Source organism: Egretta garzetta, unplaced genomic scaffold (genome assembly GCF_000687185.1).
Source record: "Egretta garzetta isolate BGI_Z169 unplaced genomic scaffold, ASM68718v1 scaffold153, whole genome shotgun sequence".
NCBI classification, from domain to species: Eukaryota; Metazoa; Chordata; class Aves; order Pelecaniformes; family Ardeidae; genus Egretta; species Egretta garzetta.
The window spans coordinates 502,796-527,700 of NW_009259114.1; the positions used below are offsets into that span (position 1 = coordinate 502,796).

Genomic DNA, 24,905 nt, shown 5'->3' on the forward strand with positions numbered 1-24,905 from the left:
AGAAGCGTGGCCAGCAGGTCGAGGGAGGTGATTCTGCCCCTCTACTCTGCTCTGGTGAGACCTCACCTGGAGTACTGCATTCAGCTCTGGAGCCCTCAGCACAAGAAGGACATGGAACTGTTGGAGTGGGTCCAGAGGAGGGCCACAAAAATGATCTGGGGGCTGGAGCACCTCTCCTATGAGGACAGGCTGAGGGAGTTGGGCTTGTTCAGCCTGGAGAAGAGAAGGCTGCGGGGAGACCTGATTACAGCCTTTCAGTACCTAAAGGGGGCCTATAGGAAAGATGGGGAAAATCTTTTTAGTAGGGCCAGCAGTGACAAGACAAGGGGTAATGGTTTTAAACTGAAGCAGGGTAGGTTTAGACTAGATATAAGGAAGAAGTTCTTTACAATGAGGGTGGTGAAACACTGGAACAGGTTGCCCAGAGAGGTGGTGGAGGCCCCATCCCTGGAAACATTCAAGGCCAGGTTGGATGGGGCTCTGAGCAGCCTGATCTAGTTAGCGGTGTCCCTGCTCCTGCGAGGGGGTTGGACTAGATGACCTCTAGGGGTCCCTTCCAACCCAAAACATTCTATGATTCTATGATTCTATGATTATGAAGTTTGAGGAAACTATCAAGAGGTCTTAAAGCGAAGCAGGGTACATAGCATGTTATCATGTGTTCAGCAAATCTGGTGAACCAGATGCTGGAGTGTAACACATTTCCTGAACGGGAAAACACTGAATGCTGGGGGTCAGGGATGACTTCCCAGAGAGAGAAGGGTTTCTTCCTAGCTTCTCTTCTCTGTAGTCTATCACATACGGAGCTGGATTGAGAAACCCCAGTATCTCTAATTGGGAATACTATATTGCATTGACAATACAAAGGCCTCGACTCTTCAGTTGTGGCAATAGGAAAAACAGGCGAGAGGAAGAACAGTAAACTGATTTCCCAGCCCAGAAGTTTTTTCAAAAGTTTATTGAACTCCTAGATATTACTTATTTAAAATTAATTTTACCCACACTTCTGTCTCTTCTCACTGGCCTTTGCCTATTAGCACTTTGCTTGCAGCAAGGGTCAGTGTTCTCGACCAAAAAACAGTGAAATTGTTGCAAATTCTTGAACTGTTCTCCTACTAACAACATTGCAGCAACAAGGCAAAGAGGGGAGAAAAATAATTTAACATGGATCAGATTATATTCCCATAAATTATCCTTAATTATTTGAGTTTTTACAATCCGAGAAATCTCAGGACTGTGGAGGAAGCAAAACCTGTGTATGACAAGAGGAATGTTTTGAAATAGATCATTGCTTTTCTGGACTTCCTCCTTGTTTAATTTAATCAGAAAAGGCATGGCTCCCCTGATTTATCTCTATATGCTTCAGGCAAAATTTGAGGAACTGTAAAATAAAAACAGAGGTGGCAGATCAAATAAATTATCAGCAGACCACACAAAAACAGATGGTATTTTCTGATTCAAGTATTTTTCTATTTTTATTTTGCTTTTTGTAGAAATAAAATCCTACTTAGCAGAGAGAAAAGAAAAATTACATAACCACGGAAGTTATTAGCCAAAAGCTACAGAACAGCTACTGACATTTCCCCAGCCCATAGGTGAGACTGGCAAACAGCCAGCCAAGAGAGGAAGACAGGGGTGCACTGGCAGACCCGAATGCCAGGTGCAAACCAAATCCTGCCAAAACTGAGACTTCCCAGGAAAACACTCTGTACTTTCTCACAAACAAGAGAAAGACATTTCTCAAATCTTTTCAGAAGGAAGAATACCTTTTATCTGTCTCTTACTAAGAATATTATCTTAAAATAGAGGCATATTTAACAGTCTTCATACTCTTTCAAAGGTTTTGTGACAATACAGCTTAACGAAAACAAAACTACTATCATTTTTTGTTTCTTTTTATCTGTCTTTCCTCTAGCCATGCTTGCAATTCCTGCTTTGATACTTCAGATCACTCAAAGGCTGGTCATAGAAAGCAGTTAAAACAAAAAACAGACACGAGGCTATCTGAGCTGTTGCCTTCTTTTGAATAACAATTTCCTTTATTTTGTGTCCTTTCAGAAAAATCCCTTGTGAAGTCCTCCCCTGTGCAATAGTCTGTTTAAATATTACTTCTTAATGTCAATATTTAGTTTCATTTTAAAACAACCGGGCACAAACTTGAAAGCAGCATGCCCTTCATGTATTTTGTGCCTACTCATCACAACAATAATTTTGCAAATGGACTTCAATCCCTCCATGTGATACCACTATTACAAAGCAGTCACACAAATGAAATAAAAAAAGAAGTAATTGCTAGGTTTCTGATTTATAAGACTATTGATTAAAATTCACAAGTACAAAGATCTGGGAAGTATTCTTTCAGCAGAAAGTTCAGTCAAGCTAGAAGAATATGAAAAATAAGCATATTTTTTATTTGTCAGTTTGTGTGAAACCTGAGTAGGGTTTAAGTGAGTTAACAGAGCCTACTGCTCAAAGTGAAATTCTCACAAAAGTTCTTGAATTAGGAAAGCATCTTCCACAAACACTTCAAAATACTGCACCTTGTCTCATGTAATTTACATCTCACTTCAATGTGATAACACAAACCCCCAAATTTTCCTATTTACTCCTGCCATTTTATACAAGGAAAACATTCAAACAGCCACAGACAATAGGTATCACTTTTTATCATTTCTCTTTGCTTATTTATGCTGGCACCACTTTAAATCTGAACTCTTTCTGTAACTTCCTTGCACACTAAACAGAAAGCAAAAAGACATTTTTTCAGGAGCATTAACTGGCTTCCGATAATTATTGGATAGTTGCTGGTTTTATGAATATTTTGTCAATTAATATATTATTAATATTCCACACAGAGAAGTTAAAATAATTTTAAATATACCTTCCCTGCATTCAAACTGACTTTTTTTTTTCCCCAGCATATTGGTGAATTTAATTTTATTGCATACTGGTGAGGCATTCCTAATCAAACAGGAATTGATTTCCATCACAAAATAAAGATACTTTTCAATGAGCACAGTTACTTTTGAAAAGGCAGCTCAAAGACTTTGAATCTTAGGTTTGGATCTTAGGTTTGTTAGTAAAGGATTACACTCAGGATGAAATCATCCAGTTTTAGCTTATTATCTTGCTCAGAGTTTTTTTAGCACAAATTTGTAGAAGGATTATGAAGAATGGACACTGACCTCTTTTGAGCTGAAGACCTACCTTTTTATCACTCAGTCCAGTCACTTGGTCAACAAATTCCTCTTGAATCATAAATGCAGCTAAGTTGGCAGTATAACTAGCCAGGAAAATGACAGCAAAGAAAGCCCAAACCGACACCATGATTTTACTTGTTGTCCCTTTGGGGTTTTGCACAGGCACAGAGTTGTTGAATACCAAACCCCAGAGTAACCACACTGCCTTTCCAATGGTAAAGGATGGTCCATGGGGATCTGTAATTGCAAAGAGCAGTTATTAGTTGCAGTTAAATTAAGTCTTGGCGAGATACCCTACATGATTACAATGAATTACTTACAAAGACATGGTTAAAAAATATTTCAATACATATTCACTGTGCCCCCAATGTAATCACAGGCTTTACCATAGGTTCTCTCTATTGTAAAGACATTAATTTCAATATTTGTAAAAAATAATTTAACATTTTTCTATGTGGCATTTAGTTCAAAAGTTTTAAAGTGCAAACTTTAAAAAAAAAAAGCATAGGTTTGGAGGAGCAAACTGGTATGTCTCTTGCAGTAAGGTATGTCCCACTTTCAGTCCTCTCTGCCAGCGGACATGTAAAAGGGAAAACTGTGGGTTTAAGTCTTAATGCTTCAATTCTAGTACTTTTCTACCCTAAATTATTTTTTATCATCTCCAGTCTTCCAACATCATGGCTTTGGAACTTTATATAAGCATATTTAAGATCAAGATGTGTGAATACGTCACCCACTTTTAAGCAACTTTTCACTTAGAGGATCAGTCAGTAAGTCAATACAAAGGAGCTACCTGTATAGAATCATAACTTAGAGTGAACCAGACTCTGTCTACCTCACGTGTTCAGAGTCAGTTCCGTGGCTTCAAATGTGTTGGCATTACAGGTAAAAATCTGTCACAGCTAATCCATTCTGTAATTTTTGTTATTCGTGTTTTCAGTCAGCTTTTAATTCATCTCAAAGCAGGAAGCGGTCAGCACAACGCCCTCCTGCCCATATAGTGGCAGAAATGGATTAGCGATGCTATTATGCACTTAAAAGGCCTTATTTGTAGAGCCCTAGGAGAATAAAGGGAAGTTTGTTCCTACCCAGCTCGAGGCAAGTACAGCGCAGTCATCGCATATTGCTCATCATCTAGCTTCCCTTTATCCTCAATGGAAAGAAACAGGCTTCCCCCGACTGACTCATTTGACCTTTTTATAAGTATCTATTTTTCAATTAAATGGCAATTAAGACAATAAGCTCTGATGCAGACACCTGTAATACTACCTCCTTTCCTGCCCTCTTCCTTTATCCAAAGAGACACACATTACAAACTCAGATTTATTTATTAGTTTAATTATAATTTATGTTACTAATAATAATTATTAAAAGAGTAAAACCCAAAGTGGGTATATTCAGTTCAGGTTCTCATTTCAGTATAAATACGCTCTAACACAGTGCAAATTTTTTCACAATACAATCAAGCACAGCATCTTAGATTATCCTCTTTCTACTCTGCACTGGTGCAGATAGAGTGCAGTAAAATAAACACAATGGAGCTGACTTTTGGTTCATGAAACTACCTTCTAGAGCCATTGAAGACTGAGCTATTACAGGGATAATATGTATTTTCTGAGCAACAATGATAAGGGAAGTGTATGCCAAGAAAGCAGCCTAAAGTTCTGTTTACGCTACTGGAGATTTTATTGCCATTGAGCTTCATCCTCCTAAAAATGGAGGATGAGGACGGGAGTAATCTACATAAAGATTCCCATTTAGTTTAAGATTCCCATGTTTCAAATGAATGGCAGCTGGATTTGTGGCAGAACTCTAGAACTAAGTTAGGATGGTCTAGTGCCATAGTATGCTTTTATAACCTGAAGTACAATAAATAATTGATTCTGGCACATGAGGTAGGTAGCACAGAAAAGAACAGCCTAGCCCCTAGATCCCTAGTGTCTATATTCACCTTTGATTTCCCCTTCTTAAACACAGTGTTTATTTTGGACAGAGGTTACTCATTTACCATCTTATTGAAATAACACCACCATCAGAACATTACAATAACCCCCTTTTTCAGGGCACAAGCCAATCAAAATCTAGAAGAAACAATTAGCTTGTAATAGTCTCCAGAACTGCGTTCACCAAGCTGGAAGATCTCATTATAAAATTATGAGACAAGTATGATTTAGAAATTAAAACCAGGCTGCACTCTCAACTGTAAGTAAAGAAAGAGAAGGGTGAGGGCACCACAATACATGGAAACCTCATTCTCAGGTCAAAGTGCTAATAATAAACAACCGCAGCTTTCACTGAGAAAGGCAAGCTCTGTATTAAATTTGTTGTGCTAGTATATTTTGAAAATGAAGTTTCTGTAGCCATGGATGCTACACAGAAAGAAGCGATGCCCTTCTGCCACTGGCCTCATTTCAAGGCTGAGTTCATCAGACTTTTTATAGTATATAAAACTGTATAAAACATAACTGCTATTTTTCCAGACTATCCACAAAACCACACCAGTTTAGGTGATTAATTCTGAATTTACCACGAATTTGTAAGAGTTAGGAGTCTGTAGAACTTATTCCAATGCTTTTTTAAGCCGAAACTCTACAACAGATACAGTATACTAACAAAACACTGCCTGAATACGACGTTCTCTGATATCACTTACCCTTCTATATGTCTTTGTTCCAATGAAACAGAATACAAACATGAGCATGTAAGCCCTCAAGAAATCATATTTTAAATGAAGAGCAAACAGTTTTGTAGCTGCTTTTACTGTTTTATTCCTATGTTATGTTTATTTTAAAAGATGGAGGGCAAGGGATGAGAAATACATGACTTTTTTATAGCTTTAGGGTTGTGTAAAATGCGAAGCTTACCTCTCCCTTGTGCTAAGTTCCTGTTATATCCTACAGGACTAAAGTATTCAAATATAAAGACAGCCATGGCGGACACAATGAGAAGCATCACAAACATCATCACCCAGACAGAAGCACTAAAAGGCTCTGCAGCAAAACAGACCAGAGAAACAGAAACACAGTTCGTTAAACCAGTCTCAGCACAAGAATTCTAATGTCTTCAGCTAAAGCCCAGCAGCTTTCTTTAAAGCAGCTTTTACCAACCAGCATGCTAGTAAATAACTAAATAGCAGTAAATAAAGAACGGCTGTTAGTATATATACACAAATTCACACAGTCAAAATCGTAAATGTAAATTGCAATTCAAAACCAAAAGCTGCACACTTTTCTTCAACAAAGCCTTCACTAACACTGAGTGGCAAATAATTGGTTTGACTCACTGCTTATTCAGTCTACAGTCAGGTGGCCCGTTTCTATTTATCCTATGTTACTTGCATTTATCAACAGAATGGTCCAACCATTATGACTGTGTTTCTGCAGAGCAAAAGCAATTAAGCATGTGTTTAATACATTTGGTAATTCAGTGAAGTAGAATTCTCTCTTGTTTTCTATCCAACAAAAAGTGTTAGGGAAAAAAGCTAAATACTTGCATTCAAACTAAATTTATTTGATTCAGATTTTTTTTCTTTCTGTGTTCACTTTCATCTACCTGCAATGGAGATGTTGTTTTTACCAATTGCAAATACATCCTTTTGAAAGTCTCATTCTCATTTGGGAGCAAATTTCTGAAATCAGAAGGTTTTTATGGAAAACTGAATGTCAGTTTGAAAGACAGAAAAACCATGATTAAGTAAGAGAAGTAGGTTGGAACAGAAAGCTAAAAGCAGTTTCAAATACCAACTAGCACCAAGACTAAGCACTAACTTTTTGAAAGGACTGGATATGGCAACAGTATGTGATAACACAAAGTTCTTAAATATCATCTTGCCCAATTAAAAATTCTCTGTCCTTTCAGGAGTCTCTGTGGTAGCTGTCATGGTATAAGGATACATGTAAGAGGGTTTGTATAGTAAAGTAATATCTCTTTAGCAGGTCAGTTTATTTGGGGGAATTTTGTAGTCTAATTTTGGTAGATAATGCAAGTGAGAGTGTGCTCTGAAGTGTGAGAAAAAATCTTAGCATACTACTTCAAATTAGGACAGAATCAAGAAGCACTTGAAAGGACAAGAAATTAGTGAGTTCCAATGCTTTGCCTGTTTTTGAAAGCCCAAGAGGTTCCTCCATCCTAACTTCTTCATTCTTTGAATTTTAATTAAGATTTGAAACACTGAAAATTCTTCCATCGTTGCAGGAAATGACCCTGAGTGAGAGTGGAGGTGTGCTAAGCCCCATAGCTCACCTTCATTTTGAACCTTGCCTGAGTCAGCATGAACCATTCACCCAGAACTAGAATGAAGTGTAATAATTCGGGCCAAAGCATAGAAATCTCATGGGATCATTTGCCTTTGCTATAATTTCTTTGGAAATTTGGAACCAAGACAAGACCAAATTCCACATAGCCCCACTGGTGATTTTGGATGCAAACTAAAAAAGCAAGGCAGGGAATATATATGTAAAATTCTTTTAAGAGAGGTTTCAATTACTATAATTATTTCTTTGGAAGAGAATAGTAAGTTTGCAAAATAACAGAATTCTTGAAAGGCAGAGAAAGATTCATTTAGATGCAGACAGGTAAAGGACTTTATGTAGTCAAATACAAAATAACAAATATTCTATAAATTCACATGTTAACTGGATTAAATTGGAATTCACATAAAACTATCATACAATTTTAACAGCATTCTCATAGAAGAAAGGAAGCCTGATAAGACTCTATCAAAAGCAACAGTGTAGGAACAGCAAAGGTAATTTGTCAAAATTTAAAAAACGCAAAGGGCAGAACAAGCCAATGTGAAAAAGTGAGCTATAAACAACAGTTTAAGCAGAATGCTCTTTATTAATTCAAGCAGTCTGGTAATGAGGTGGAGGATTAAAAGAAGCAATAGGAAAATAAAAAGCTATTTAGAATAGCAATCAGTAAGATTGAACAAGTACAAAATCAACTGAATAACAAAGTCGATCTTCCTGTCATATTTGAGATCAAATCACACATTCAGTGCTGTTCTTTGATTCTCAAAGGACAGAAAGAGAACTGCACTCAGGCAAGCAGCGGGTTTTATAAGAATTTGCAGTAAAGCTATGATATGACAGTAAAATACCAATATGTGACTTGCCAGTGTACATTTCAAATGATTGGCAATGAAGAATATTGAGCAATGAAAAAGATCTCACTCCACTAACTTTGAGTTTTACCTCCCACCACCAAAACCAATACTTAAACAATACATAAAATAAATAGGGGCATAGATTTCCTATTACACCAAGGCCTCCAAAACAGAAAATTGACCTCATCTATGAACTCTCTCCCTCTTAAAAATAAAGAAATTTGGATTTGAGCTTTCCTTTATTTTGTTTATTTTTTTTAAATAAAGTTGAATCAAATCTCCACAGAATCTTTAAAAAATCTATTTGTGGATCTAGTACATACAAATTTTAGTGAAATGAAAATGTTTTAATGTGGATAGAATTCTAAATTGAAGGAGACACCCACATCAGAATCAGAACACAGCAGATAATGAGGAAGAGGCTGTCAGCCCATCAGTTACATCTATTGGACACAACCACTGAAGGGAAAACCTAGTTCCGATAAAACCCTGTACTTGCTACATTCATAGTAACAAATCACAAAACCAGATATTTCATGAACTGTAATCAAGTGCTATTTTAGAAGAATAATATTGTATTTGACGGATTTTTTACATAATTCTTTTCAAAGAATTATGTAAGATGACTATTCTTAGACATTGGCTTAACTGAAACAAAATCAGTCTGTGAATAAATTCAGTTATCTGTCTGATACCATTTTGCACAGCAAAGCATTTTACTACTATGCACACCTCATCGAAATACACAGTCAATTCCAGTAAAGTGGCAGCTTAATCTACGTCTAAAAAACCAGAACATGCTGAGGACAGACTTGATTTATTGGTGCACTAAGTCAGATTTCTTCAAAAGTAATGCTATTCCATTAAGCTTTATAAGAAGGGGTTATTTTTACTTTTTGAATTAAATTAACATTCAACTAAACCAATAACATGAAATGCATTTTAGAAAACTAATAACTATGTTGTCGTGAAAAATGGAAAAGCAGCCTCTCTTTGATGATAGCTATAAGCAGGTTTTTAAGAGGTAAGCAGAGTCCATAGTAAAAATCAACTGCACTTGCAGCACATTTAGAAGACACCCCAGTACTTACATTTCAGATTATAATTTCGACATGCTGCAACTGCAATTTTAAAAATGAATGAACTTTACAAGTCAATGACTTATAGAAATTAAAGGACACTATCTGAATATTTACATTAAAAGTACAAGCTCTTATCATTTCATTAAAAAATGTTTCATTCATTAAACAAAAATATTAACCAACAACAAAATCAGTTTAGGAATCACCATATTTGGGAAATTATTTGATTACTCATTGCGTTATATTTGTTTGCATCATCTCTTTAACATGCCTTTATGGAACAGGTATGAGAAATAAGATCTGTGGCTAAACGATGATTTGTGTGCAAGAAACCCCAATTATTTGCCCACTTGTAGCTGATACTACATCAACAATCTGCTCCTCGATGGCTACAAGTGATTTCAATGGAAAAGAATTTAGCAATCTAAAAAGAAACCACACAATCAGTGATGCGAAAATGGCATCACTGCTGACTCGATGCACTTGAACGTTCTAAACAGTTCTGTAAGATATCTGGAAAATATTGATTTTCTTTTTCTCCTAATTTCACTTAAATAATTTTAGTGTCACCAGCACTATTTTCCTGTGCAAAATATCTTTAAAAATATTGGGCCCAAATACACTATGAAGAAGTTAACAGCATTCTGGGCACTTTTATCCATCTCACGGCTCATTCTCTTTTCAGCTTCAGGTAAATTCAGGCTAACCACCAAATACAGAAGTAAACAATAAGCACTAAGGGAGAAGGGAAGGGAAATAACAAAAGCAGAAATGAACAATTGAAACGAGAAGCAAACAAACAAGGAAGACCAAAGTCTTTGTTTCTTTATATCCCACCTCCTTTCTGTCCAGACTTTAATGTCTTTGCTATGTCGCCAGTGTTCAGCTGCATCACCACAACTCCACTGCTCAATTGCATCTGCATTTAATTGACCTGCACTGTTCAATGGAGAAAATGCTCAGAAGCTCTCCAGTGCAGTCGGATGGAGTTCAAAAGCCAGAGGTAACTTATCAAGTTAACCTCAGATCTCTTCTAAGCATAAGAAAGTCTCTTTTTCTTAGCTATTCTAAAAGGCATTTTTAAATTATTTTGTGAATGTGAAAAAGATATGAAACCACTTATAATGGGCAATACAAGCATAAATTAGTTTGTAAAGAAGCAGTTTTTGAGGAAGTAATTTTCCTAGCTGAAGATTTTGTGGGATTCTTTTTCTTACTGGAATCACTATCATTGGTTTTCATTTACTGCATCTGAAAACAACAGCACTATCTTCATGCTAATATTAATGTTAATCAGCATGTCAGCACAGTACAAACTTCCTAATGTAAAACTCAAAACTTGACAGAAACATGTCAATGCACTATATAGCTTACCAAACAATGAAACCTACACAACTTTATAGAAATGCAATTAAATTATCTGCATGGGTTGGAGAATCATACCTAGAAAAGCAGATGGTGAAACTGTGCCATTGCTCCGTGACACCATGACACTAATCCCAGTCTCAACAAATGGCACTGAAAAGTCAACCACTTCAGAGCGCTCTTCATTAATAGTGAGAGACCCCACAGCCATAACTGCACGATGATATACCACCTGATCCACAAAGAGAAGACACCACCAATATTACTCAGTAGAGAATACCTAATTTCTCCAAAAGAATTAAAAAAGCATTGCTAAGTGCTTACTTAAGAGTTCTTTTACCTAACAGAACTTACTTCACCAATCATTCCATTCCACACATTATTGACTTTTTTGCCATGTTTCCCATTAGTCACCAAATACAGGTCATATGTGAACTTGACAGTTTTAGACAGCTTCTTCAAGATATCAATGCAGAATCCTTTGCAGCACTTTTTTACATTAGTTCCCTCATTAGTTGAGTTGCTGTCAACAGAGAAGAGAGACATAAACATTTCTACTGGAAAAACAGAACCACCACATCACCAAGATTCAGCATACTGTGAAACAACATTTTGTCGTGCTTGTGAGTGACCATATATTTCTGAATTGATAGAGGATAATCCACAGGATGCTTGGTATGGTGTTTGTAGCTCTTACTAATCATAAAGCAGTTAGTTGCTTGACGAGAGATAAATGGAAGATATTGGTAGACCTCATACAACATACTTTCTGCTGCAGTATCCAGCCTACTGCACTTCACTTCTCCATCAAGACACACAGTCTCATCTTACTAATTTCTCTCTTAGGCTTTGATTAAACATTTGTTACTTTTACTCTCAAGACTTAAGACTACATTTAGTAATTAGAGAACTTCCCAACATGTAAACTATACAAAGGCACAGCAGTTCACCGGACTGAAAATGCATGCTGCACCTTTTTCTGCACTTCGAGAAGGTGAATTTCAGGCCGCCTTTGAGTGCAAAGACTAGGGCTTTCCCTTTATGTTTTTCTGAAATATTCATTTCATGACCTTTAGAACTTTTTAGTATAAGTGTCTTCAGAAGCCAAGGCAATATTTTACAGCCTTTGAAAGAATTTAGAATTAAAATAAAACTAGTTTAGAACTTGACTAGTACAGTTACATCAAAAAAATGTTTTGCTGGACTTCAGGAAGAACAACCATCTAGCAGCCTTCAGAAATCTTCAGAAACATGCATTACATTCCCTAACATCTGCTCAGTAAAACAAAGTTGTTGTTATATTCAGTTCATAAATATGTAGACTGAAGCACAGACAGGTGCAACAACACTGATAAATGCACAATGGGAAATTATCCACTGATTTCTAATGACTGCTCCAAAGTTATAGAGCAATCAAAGCAGGGCACTTTTCTCTAGATGGTATGTCACAGTGCTATTTTATGCTGGAGTAGTTTATCTGGTACCAAGTTTCAGCATAAACGTACATTTTCAATAGGAGACATTCTCAAATTGTTAAAGACTAATTAAAATAGGCAAATACATAACTGGAAACAATTCAAAGAGGACTCATTAAAACAATCATATTTTAGAACACAGTCTTCTTTCATGTGACTGAAAATCGGTGATTCTAGATGACTTTGAACTTACTATAAACTTACTACCTTGTCATTAATTCAATGTGACTTACATGTATATAACCAGAACCTTTCAAATTATTAAAACGGAAGATGTGCAAACAAGAAAAAGAAAGAGGAAGGAAAAGCAAAGATAGGAAGCAAGAGGAAAAGAACAGCAAAGTATCAGAAAAAAATATACAATAAAAGAAGCAAAACAAAGAATTAATGAGAAAATAGGGGAATAGATTTTGCACTCAGGAAAAAAAGAAAGGAATGCTGTGTATTTACTTACTTAATTTTGACAAATTTACGACATGGCACGGTGTTTTTTTGGCAACTTTCCATCAAAGGATCCACATCCTCAACAATGACAAAGGGAGCCTCCTCCAGGGTGACAATACTCAAATGGTTATCATCTGGGTCGCTGTCTGCAAAAGAGCTGTACCTTGGCCAGACAGAGTACTTCAGGCTCAGTGAGTTGTTCTCCCATTTCCCCACCTGAAATGCCAAGATACACAGGCTGCTGATATCTGCTTGCTTGCTTGTTCTTGACAAATGAGATCTAATATTAATGTGCTCAGACACAGGTACAAGAAATTAATTGCAAAGACAGTTGTCTTGGGGTATTTTTATCAAAATTACTTCAGAAGTTTTTAGTAATTGCATGAAGTGAGAAAATGCACTGTGGTAAAACAAATAAGGTAACATTATTTTAAGAGATAACAGCGTTATAAAGGCTGGATGACATCAGTTAACACTATCCATCACCTGGCTATAGCTGCACGGAAATTTGACATGCATCATTTCCATTGGAGCCAGAACAGCAACCAGATACTCCATTTGTGATCAGAACCAATTTGCAGTAATAAGAAAAAAGTACTCAAAAAAAGAAAAAAAAAAGAAAAAGAAAAAGAAAATTAACCCCTGACACGAGCATCAGTCTGATAACCAAAGTATCATAATATCGTTTCTGTACCTTCTCAAAAGAGAAGACTCTTTTATTCTTCTAGTTTGAAATGCCATTGTGAAAGCCTTTACCTAGGGTTCTATCACACCTGAGCCAGGGCAAATCACATTTTTAGTAAACACAAATTCAATTGTACATGATTTAGTTCTTATTAGAAATAACGTATCTTATTCTGCTTTAGTTAATGCCAGCTCTTGAAGGAGTTTAAGAAAGCATACTGTAAATTACATTAAAACTGTCTATTTATTTACTATTATAAATTAACCCTTCTAAATTAGCCTACATTTCTTTCCATTTCCAGAACACCAGGAAGGGGCATATAATTTAAATATCTTGAAAACTCTAGCATTTTCTTCCTCGTATTGTGTTTAACCGCTTTGTGTCCATAAATCTAATTGCAAGTTTTATCGGAGTAGCAATGACAGATAATATAAATGAGCCAGCAATCCACAAAATTTATAATCTAATACATTTTAATAATTCTTCAGTTGCTTAAGCTAAGCAAATTATAACATAATCATGAGACTGCTAAAATATTTGTTTTGCAAGGAAAATGGTGGGAATTAACAGTACCATGAGAGACTTAGGTCCTAAAAAAAATGTAAAAAAATTGTCACCTACCTTCTGTCTTTTAAAGACATTAAAATTAATCACAAGCATTCCCAAAGAACATGATTTATATCCATTCCTATTTAGGGAAGCATATAAGCACATGCCCTTTCTAGTTTCCTTTCCATCCTGTTTATGAATCAAGATGTTTTGCTGAACGTAAATGTAGGAGGCAGAAATGCCGAATTTCTGTACACTTAAATTAGGAAATTCAAAATATCTAAAGGGAATTAGGAATCCAGACTTAAATCAATGGGAACTGGGCACAGGATTTATACATACAGTTCTAGTATTGAATTTAACCAACACACAGTGGATGAAGCCTTTGTGAGAAAATATACTTCATACACAGGGAAACAAATCTATTTAAATCTGTATGAGGCAATTATATTGCAAAAATAGTTTAGTTGTCAAGTTATGGTATATAATTGCATTCCCAGCAGAGCCTGTGCTGGTTTATGTTAGTTTAGAGTGTTGTTCATAGCTATGCCCTAAGTACGCCATGAAGTTGGCCATCTGGAGCGAGGACACTTCCAGCCAGCTCAGTACTTCAGTCAAACAGCAAACATGCCAAATAATACAATGAATTTCAGAAGTGGAAAATATGCCCAACCGTCTGCCTATTCCAACCAGCAAGAAGAAATGAAACGTGACAGCAGCTCAGTTGCATTTGTGTGCTCAGGACTATAGCAGTGGCAGCGCCTGCCTTTCTAAATCACTCAAACCAGGATTCTGGGAGGAGGCAGCTCTGCCTCACCCTGATGTACCACAAGCCATCCCCTGTACTTGCACACCTGTCACATGGACCCATAGGAATATGAGCTGCCCACCACAACATGACTTCACCTGATCCTATCATCAAAACTGTAACAACTGTTTTGATGCTGTTAAAAGAGGAATCATGATATTCTTTCCTACTTCAGCTGGAGCAACTGCCATTTTATTGTTCTGAGGAGGATACAACCAGTCATATTTTTAAATGGCTGAATTTGGGGAAATGTTAGTTTCTTTTGACAGTTGTATCTGTATGGAAATGTTATGTGTTGAGTGAATCTCTAAAGTTAGGTCCCAAATTTTTTATCTGTTGCTTTCCATGGATTTATCTCCATATTCACTCCCTGTAACCATATTCTTAAAAAATAATTAAAAATTAAGACATTGCCTTGGGTCTTGGGGACATCCCTACTTCTCTTTCCGAAGAGGTCTACTGCTGCAGTCCCTGGGTGTCACAGTGATTTCATCTGGGTTTTACATGGTGCACAAATCACAAGGCACCCCTGCTACCACCAGCACAATGAGTAATCCACAGTGTCAGAAAGCACAATGAAAAAAAGTACAAGGGAAAGATATTAGTGTCATGAAGAACAGTAGAAAAGTACAAGGCAGAAAAGCTCCAAAAATCCTTGCTGGTGGGCTAAGGATGGCAAATGAGGAAGGGCAGTAATTAGAAAGAGCCTGTAGGTCACTCCTTTTGTTTGGGAAATGTTTCTGTTGCATTTGTTTGTTCCAGTTAAAAACAGGCATTGGATTTCTCTGCTGCTGATGCTGGACTCACAGTGAACAGTTTATTTGGTATTTTGATTTAAAAATAGCTATACTGTTGAAGATTACATATTACACTGCTATCATTCTGCTACAGTTTTGAATGATCAAAACACTTTCTTCTTTTTCATTTATTTTAAATGGAGGGTAAGAATTTAGTTTAAATTAAAGTACATAGTTAAAATATGGGAGGATTTTTATACTTGTATTAGAAGCCTTTAGCTTGTCCAGAACTAATTATGGCATTGTTATTAAAAATATGAATGGCATTAATTATTTACACAATGTTTTGTATCTTCATATATTATTTAGTCCTTTCAACATCCTTGTGCAACTGATAATATCCCTTTTTTACAGGGTGAAGTGTTGAAATGACACAGAAAACTAAAAAAAAAAAAAAAAAAAAAAAAGAGCAGGTTCCAATCATAATAAAGAAAATTTATGAAATTGCATCCATACATAGGTGTCCTGCAGGATAGGCATTTAGGTCACTTATGGAAGTCAGATCTAGCATTAGATCCAGTCAATATCTGTTTTGAATGCCTTTGAAACCTTCAAATGCTTTGGGGAAAAAAACCCAAAAGGTTATAACAACTACATATGCTAATTATATTTCAGAACATTATAAAGACAGACGTCTGTTTATGAAGTGTAAGAATTTGTGTGCAAACCCAAATGTTAAGTCCTTATTCAACACTGACTGTTAAAGCAGCTTACCTATGACAACAAAGCAAAATATCTGAGTTTAAAAAGTCCTGGTTTCGCCTGTGAAGGTCATTATAAATGCTGTAGAATTTCACAGTTCACGTGTAAAATATGAAAAGTAGAATATGAAAAGTTCAGTTGCTGCTCTCAGTAGGAGATAACGGTGATATTTGAATAAACCATTTTACAGTGAAATAGTTTACCAACCTGGACAGCTTTAAAATTCAATTGCCTCCAATGTTTTGCAGCACTCATTTTCAGTGTGCTACTTCATGATCATAGCTACTGATGAAATGAACTAAACGTGGCATCCTCTGACCAAGTCCAAGCATCTAGATTTTAGCTAGAAGGGGTCTGTGTTTAAATTAGCATGCTTACCTATTAATATTGGTATCCCTGATACAGATATTCTTTATGCAACATTTTCTAATTTTAATGACAAATTATTTGAACACTAGAACACATTCATTTTCAGGTGAAACTACAAGCCTCCAATTCAGAACAGTAATGAACAGTAATTCTACATACTCTTAGCAGAGACCAGAAACAATTTTCATAGCAAGTCTATTGAAGACTAACAGGTCCACAAAAATAAAATAGTGGTAAACTCACATGTAGGATAGACACACGCTGCCTCTACTGTGGAAATGTTATCACTACAGTGAAGAATTACTACCTTATTTTTTCCATCTGCAGCCTAAAACTTCCTACTTGTACTTGATCAATCTCTAGGGAACTCATTCAGACACATTTTCTTATTCTCCTCAGTCTTCAAGCCATCACTGCTTGGAAAAGGGTAGCCAGAGGACAACAGGGAGTTAAAATACAACACAGGCCTGCCAGGTTGCCAGAATTTTGTTTTGATAGGGTGGGAGATATGTAGAAGAGAACTGTTCTGAAGATAATTTCCATTGTCCTAATTTCTTGAAAGAAAACAGTTCAGAAAGTGAGCTTTTTACTGTTCAACACATAAAGCCACCATTTGAAATAGCCTTTAAACAGAAGTAAAGATGTTTTAATAAAGACATTGCACTTACAGTTCTGGACTTGCTATCTAGAAAAACATGCTAATTTACCAGAATATGTAGAAATAAATTTGAGGTGAAAGAATTCCAACTACTCCAATTTATTGTTTTGTTTGGGTTACTGATTCATAGAATTCAAAATGTTAATTTTTTTTTTTTCTCCGAGACAGAATGGAAACATTTTTAAGATTTCAAAACTTTGTGTCGGTCAGGATAATCATTTCCCCTAGATCCCGGAAGCAAGACTACTGCCCCAGAGAACTCAGCTGAAAGCACAGCTCATTGACAGTAGGCAGCCAGAGACATGTTCCAACTGCATTAAAAAGAATCTCACATATATCAGTTGGTGTGGCAGGCCCAGCCACCCTGAATTTAAAAGGAAGCCAATGTAAGATAAAACATTTATACTTGGTGTAGCCACTCCCTAATGACAGGAAATTTAACTGTAGGTGTATCAGGGCAGTTTGCTCAGTCTTACCTGCATCCCTTTCCTCACCTATTCCTTTCTTCTTTCCTGGAAGATTAAGAATATTTAAGATGCCCATCAACCCCCATTTCGGTGTAACACAAAGTCATCTTCATCTGCAATCATTTGCTGTTTCAAAATCTCATGTGCTGAGGAATAATTTCCTTAGCACCTCTAGGCACATGTAGAACAGGGGAAAAATACAGATATTTTTGTAAAATGTGTTCTGTAAAATCTCTTTTTCATTTAGGTAACATGAATTTTTAGAATGACAACCACTTAATAGAGCATTAAATAAAGTACAGGAGGAACATTTGGACTTCTGAATTATGCAACCTGAAAGATGAAACTACTGAATAGTTCAAAGACAGTCTGAAAATTTGATTTCTGCATCAACCTTAAACCAAATTAACTACACTTAGTTACAGTCTATAGCAAATCGAGAAATGGAGAAGCGAATAGCATGCTTAGAGTGCAAAGAGCACAAAAGTGTGTCTAGAAAGAGAGCTTTCCTACTTGGACATCCTAAGAATCCAATTAATATTATGAGAGAAATTAAAAATGAAAATAGGCTTATTCTCAGCAGATACAAGGGAATATCCATGTTGCTAGGTTCAAAAATGGAGGGGGGAGGTAAAACAGCATTAAGAAAGATTTTAAAGTAATACGCACAGTAGTGTGTATCTGTAAAACAAACATTTTTAAAAAAGAAAATTCAAGCTGAGGATAATGCTTAAAAAATGCAGACACGCTCCATTACAGAACTATCAAAAACTGCATGCAAATACTTTTACTCTACCATGAGGAAATGCCACAAAATATCCAGAGACTTATGATAAATTCCTGTCATTCCTAGTTAGACTGATAATGATGTGGCCTCGATCCCAAAGAAATACAGAAGATGGCCCTCACTTGAAAAAAGGGCAGTAGAATCATTTTTGGAAAAGATCCTGTCCTAAATCATAGAAATCCTGATTTATGGCCAAAAGACGGGGTCTTTCATAAAAATACAGCTTCAGGTATGGACTTGCAATGGTACATATACCACTGTATCTCTTTTCAACTTGTACATTCTTTCCTATGTTCTCCATCTTCATATGCAGTCTGGAATATTCCCTTTGGTTTAATCTCTACAGGATACAGGAAGGAAAACGGAAAATAGCTGAGAGCATGGATGAGCTTCTTTGATGTCAGACTTGAATTGGCAATCATAGGGTCCTCATCTCACCCACTGTTGCCTAAAGCACCTTACAAACTCACTGTATCGCATACGTGGTTTACCACCTCACACGTGCTTATTTATCTTTTGAAGACTGCAGGCAAGGAGGCTGATAATGAAGTATTTGGTGTGTTTCTGGGTAACAGCCAGATAAATACAGCTAGCCTAAGACAAACAACTTGCAGAGTTACACATTGCTGTACCTCACGGAGACCCCTCTCCTGCTGTGCCCTAAAGCAGTCTCTCAATAATACTAAGATGGTTGACATAATCCTAATCACGCACCCTCACCAGAGATCATCGAATCAGAGAAAAAGTGCAAAGCCAGATCCTGAGCAGAGAGAGAAAAGAGCAGAGTATGTTCTCCCTTGCGTTCCAACACTGGCATGAAAAGAAAGTCTGTCACACCGGCGTATCTCACAGAAAACAAACAAATAACTTGGTCCTATCACCCTCTTCCCGGCAGATGGGAACGCAATACAGTCATCATCCTTTTGTAAGAAAAAATGTTACATGATAACACGGATACCAAATGGACTCCCAGGATTACCCGACCAAACCTTTGAAAAGAAATATTTTCAGGGATGTTCTTTCTATGTTAAACACACACACATATTGCAAACATACTTTTTGAGCTGTCTCACTCTTGTGAAGGAAATAATACTGAGCAAATGTAAAATCTAACTCATCTTGCTTTATAGAAAAACTATTCATTACTTTTATTTCATCACATTTTTCCACTTGCAAGGAAGAGCTACTCTGGCAAGTTTTAAGTCAATAACTAGAAAGCATAAATTGAGTTTGTCAGGTTAGCAATAACAGGCAGCTGCAGAACAAAGCAGAGAGCAAAACCTTTCCTCCAGAAGCAGCATATGTTGTGTACCTTCTGCTGCAAACCTTGCATTGCTTCATGTTTCTGAAGGTCCGTATTTCACAATGGCACTCTAAATTTAAATGACAAAATATGATGCAAGCACTTTCATGTCTTATTAATAGGGAGTGTTTTACAGTCCTGGGTGGTTTGAAGACATCCATTTAAAGACTTTGAAGTTTTCAAAATTTGCTGCAACATCTCATATGGGGTATGCAAATGTAACGCTCTCCCCTCATGGCTGCTCCTTCTGCTGACAGGAAGGCACCGATACTGCAACCAGGAAGGCTCAAAGGAAAACACAGGCCCCACAGAGATTATAAACAAACAGGAGGAGAAAGAAAAGCTACCACCTCCTGTAGCCTCATTTTTCAGTACAGAATTAGTAATTAGCATTCACCAAATCCTCAGTGGTTGGTATAGTTTTGGTAGTGGGAAACATCCCAAATAACTGTTTAGCACAAGAGTTCAGATTCATGCTAGAGAAGCCATTTTATGACTTGATTGTGTCATTAGAAAGGAAAAGAGCTAAACAAATCGACAGCTCTTCCTCCACCTCCCAGTGAGGGCAGACTTTTTGTCACCTCTACACTCAGCAAAGACCTTACAGCTCTCCAGAAATGTCCAGAGCGCCACCCCTTTACCTCCAGATAGGGAGAGCTGCCCTGAAAGTCCTCCTACTCCTCCACCTCATCTCTAATATGAGCTGTAAAGAACAGCAGCAAAGCACGCTTTACCACTGCTTTCCGTGGCAGCTGTGATTCCTGTGCAGCAGCAGAGAGGAGGGAACCATTCTCCTTGGGAATACAGGATTTAAGGAATGCTGCATAATAAGTGGTGCAATCCAAACAATTGTGTACAGTAAAGGTCAAAGGAAAGGCCTTTAGGCTAAATAAAAGCTCACTGATACAGAAACAAATGCAATTTTCACTCAACAGTAAGCATCAGGATAGGCATATTTACAGGAAGACTAAACACACCAAGCAACAAGGATGGAACAAAGAAAATGACAACCCAACAGATGTTAAAGAGCATGCTGTTTCTGCTATAGGCAAAGATAACATTTCATGTTAGGCCACAGAGCTACTGACAAAAGATATACCAGCAAATGGATGATTAGATCATACAATTTAATCTGTTCCAGTTAAAATACATGCATTTCTTCACAACTTTTAGGGAATGTCTATCATGAGGCATCAGGATCCCTCAAGCCATCAAAACCCCTGCTCTGAAATCAATTGAGTTTTCACAAGAAACTACCCTGTACCATCTCAGTGACTTTTTATTATCACAATACTCTGACAAAAAGCTGTCAGAAATCTGACCAAGTGTTAGGTTTTTCAGTTCTTGTCCGGTGAAGTTTCAGCTATGCCATTAGATATGACAGCTGTCTTTTCTCGGCTACATGACAGCGGATGTTAATAGCCAGATGGAACTCTCTGTGAAGACCTTGGTTCATTTATTCCGGGCAGGAATCATGCACCCTCTGCCCACTCATTCCTACTTAAGATACAAATATGTACAACCTCACCCAGAGCTTGTAAATCTGGTACGTGCCAGTTAATCAGAGCAAAATCAAGTTCTACATTAAATCCTGCGTTAATAGAAAGTTAAAGATGATTGCTTACCTTTAGAATAAACCTGGATGTAAGTAACAGTTCTTGCAGTGGCAATTAACTAGCAATTGCGACACGTACTCTTACTCTTGCTTCTTGTAAAAATTCATTGGCTACAAAAATGTAGGACACTTAAATCTTCCAAATTCACACAGAATACAGACTATCCATGGTAATTTTATCTGTATCTATCTCAGAGCACCAGTAAAAATTGGTTTTGTGCTGGAACTCATCTTTACACATAGAATACAGTCATCTTCAAATGCTATACAATACTCCCTACCTTACTTAACATATAGGATATGCACAGCTAATTAAACCGCCTAGTTTTGCCACTGCTAATTCTATTCTAGTATATGATTTTAATATTGGATCAATTGGTTTTACTTCCACATTAAAAAAAAAAGACTAACAGATGGTAAAGTTTGCAACCCAGTGAAGTTAATGGGCCGGGAGAGCCACCCAGGTCACACCTAACTGAGATAAGCTTAACAGGAGAGTTGCAGCTGGTACTGCTGGACCGCTGAGGATTTTTTACCACTAGCACAGTGTTCCTGCAGCGCTTTGGTGATATTTGGGCAACACTGTTAACTCTGGAAAATTTATAAAGTTTCACTGAAACAAGCACATTAAGCTTGTCTTCTTAAAAATCTCTTGCCTGAGAACAGCAGCCCCTTTGCCTGTCAAGATTAGCAGTGAGAATATGAATGTTGATGTCAGAAATTTGAGTAGCTGCTTTAGGATCTGTCAAAATACTATTATCATCCAACTGGCTTTTTTCAGAATCTGATATCGGACAAAACCTTCAGTCAACTCCATTTACATTTGGAGTTACCACTTCAAAGTTTTCATACTGAGTCATTTGTAAAGGGAAAGGAACTCATTGTCCTAGGGGTAAGATGTATGCTCTTCAACTATGGTTGAATGGATTTTCTCTAACCTCAAGCCTCAAGTATATCAATTTTGAGACCAAGGAAAAATTGTATTTAGGTAAAAGCAGATTATTATACTAAACCCAAAGAAAATCGAGTTTTAATATTAATCTTGTATTTTCAGGAGAATAGTGGGTAAAAAAAATCTTCACATAAACCATAATTACTCTGTCTTACATAAATAATAAAGTAGCTACTCACAATTTCTACGTACATTAATTACATTACAAGGATTAGCAGGCTGTTGCATTGTCAGTTTTCCACACGAGTAAATAATTTAATTAGATTCTAGGACTTGATGTTTTCCATATAGGATTGAGGGTATTTAATCAGACTTCAATAAAATAATTCTGTGATACTCATTGCAATACTGTAATTGGAAGTAAAAGCATGCGCCTCTCTGGAAACTCGAGCAGGAAATGTTAGAGCTCAGATGGGTAACATTGACAGTTTTGAAATTGAGCAAAACAGTGCAAGGAGAAAGGAACAAGGAGAAAGAAATTGGCTGCGAGATATGGGGTGAGAAACGCAACTTGGAAAGAATGTTGAGACAACACTAGAGAGATGTTCCAATAAACCAGGGAGTGGGCAAGGGCCTTCTCATGTCTCTAAGTCAGAGGAACTCTCCTATTATTTCTGAAGTGCACAGTGACGCTCTGCTGATATAAATGTGGGGTGCTCCAAGATAGATAGCTGAGAGTTACATCCAGCTTGCTAGGATAATTGATTAGTCAGTTTATTTGTCTTCATCCACAGAGGCAGGGATCAGCTTGTGGTCAGAAGAACAATTCTGGTGGTGACAGCCCGTTCTTGGCCGCCTTTCACTTCTCCCCTCTGACATAATTAGACCTGGCCCCCTTCCCGTAATCCTACGATTGAGAAGCAGACACAAAAGCTGCAGCTAGGGGCAGGCTGTCTCTACTGAAGTAACTCACCTGGCCTGCTACCAAAAGGGCTTTAAAGCAAAGGGACAGATAGGAGCAGATGCATAAATTTTTGTCTGGGCAGGAGCCTCTGCTCAGTCACTCTTTTATTTCTTCCTAGAAGCCCCTCAAACACGACCATGAGCAGAAACAGATTTACCAGATGGAAAACCAAGCACAGACAATGTAAGCAGCAGCCTAGAGAGTCCTGCAGCCCAGCATCACAAGTGGAGCATGCACTGCTGCCATACAACATGCGCAGTTTGATACAGCAAAACCGGCACCACATTTTCCATTCTCTGATAGGGGTGTCACTTGAAGGTTAAAACAGGCTCAGGTTAGTACTTGGAAATAATGTTGATTCATATATCCAGCATTCCTTTGCTGCCATTCTCTCATTTTTCAAAAACCTCAAACCTATCTCCCCTTGTCCTTTGAATGGTCTCTTTAGAGAAGTTTCAAGGTACAAAATATATGAAATTATTATACCACAAGCTTTTTTGCTGCCTCCCTAACCATTTTTGCCCTTTGGTGCCTCATACTAACATTCCCCAATAGTATAATAATTTTTCCAGAATATTATATATGATATACAGACTGTTGAAGAATTTTGAAATAGGGTAAGAAATTTTCATAATGGTTACTGAGCAAAAGATTCCTCCAAAGATTGAGATTGACACATTTGGATAGGATTAAATTTTTCCAGAGAATTAAATTTGCATCAAATGAACATAAAGAAATACATAGCATAAATTAGGACTACTCTCTGTGGTTTTGCATGACTAGCTTATTTACTGAGATGTCCTTCAGTAACTCTTATTTTGTCATTATTATTCAAAATCATGAAGAGTCTTGCAATCTTACAAACTGGAGTTTTAAATTGATTTTATGGGATCCTAAAGCTATAAGAAAATGAGTTCATAGATTTCAGCAGCAATTTAGATAATGCAGGATCGTGCTTCATGAATTTAAAATAAAACTGGTGGATGATACAGATGTATTTTTTCCTACAGTCTCATATTGGAAACACTTTCTGTGGTCCCCTGTTTTTAAAACATGGGACCATGGATAACCTGCAAAACTCAGAGCCAAACAATCATGGGCTGAGGTGGGAGCTTTAAAGAAAAAATGCTCATGATAAACTTTTTCTTTTATTACTTGCAGATATGATTAACCCTGATATTAAAGACACTTTTCCTTCTAGTCTATATAGAGGTTTACGGAGATCGCTTAACTACCAGGAGAACACAAGTCAAGATTCTTAATTTTTTAGGCAAATATTACAGGGATTATCCCCCAATATGACAGAAATTTCACAGTTTAAAAAGGAAAAAAAAAGTGTACTTTTACTCTAAAATCTGTCAAAGAATACAAAACCAAGCAAATAAAGGACTGGAGTTCTCAAGATATACAAATCCAACCAAATTTAGGTAGTTAAGGCCCAAATTTCTGGAGATTTTTCAGTCATCCATTTTATTTTACTAAATTGTAAGAAGAAATGCAAGCTGTGTTTCACAGAAGTCTTCTGAAATCCACACAGCTTATTTTCACTGATATGTTGCTTTCCCTGTTAAAACTCCTTAGACCCACTCAGAATAAGGTAAAATTATCTTTTCTGAACTGTTGTGACAAACCTGCT

The 24,905-nt window shown here is 36.9% G+C and overlaps 1 protein-coding gene across 1 annotated transcript in view; it reads right to left on the bottom strand.

The window, feature by feature from the left end:
- The window catches only part of GRIN2A (glutamate ionotropic receptor NMDA type subunit 2A), a 185,988-nt gene that overhangs the window by 42,515 nt on the left and 118,568 nt on the right, over positions 1-24,905 (bottom strand). The window contains exons 5-9 of the mRNA XM_009635462.1: positions 12,684-12,889; positions 11,109-11,277; positions 10,833-10,986; positions 6,065-6,190; positions 3,208-3,437 (exon numbers count right to left, since the gene is read on the bottom strand). Coding sequence (XP_009633757.1) covers positions 3,208-3,437; positions 6,065-6,190; positions 10,833-10,986; positions 11,109-11,277; positions 12,684-12,889 — 885 coding nt within the window. The remainder of the gene's footprint in view (positions 1-3,207; positions 3,438-6,064; positions 6,191-10,832; positions 10,987-11,108; positions 11,278-12,683; positions 12,890-24,905) is intronic.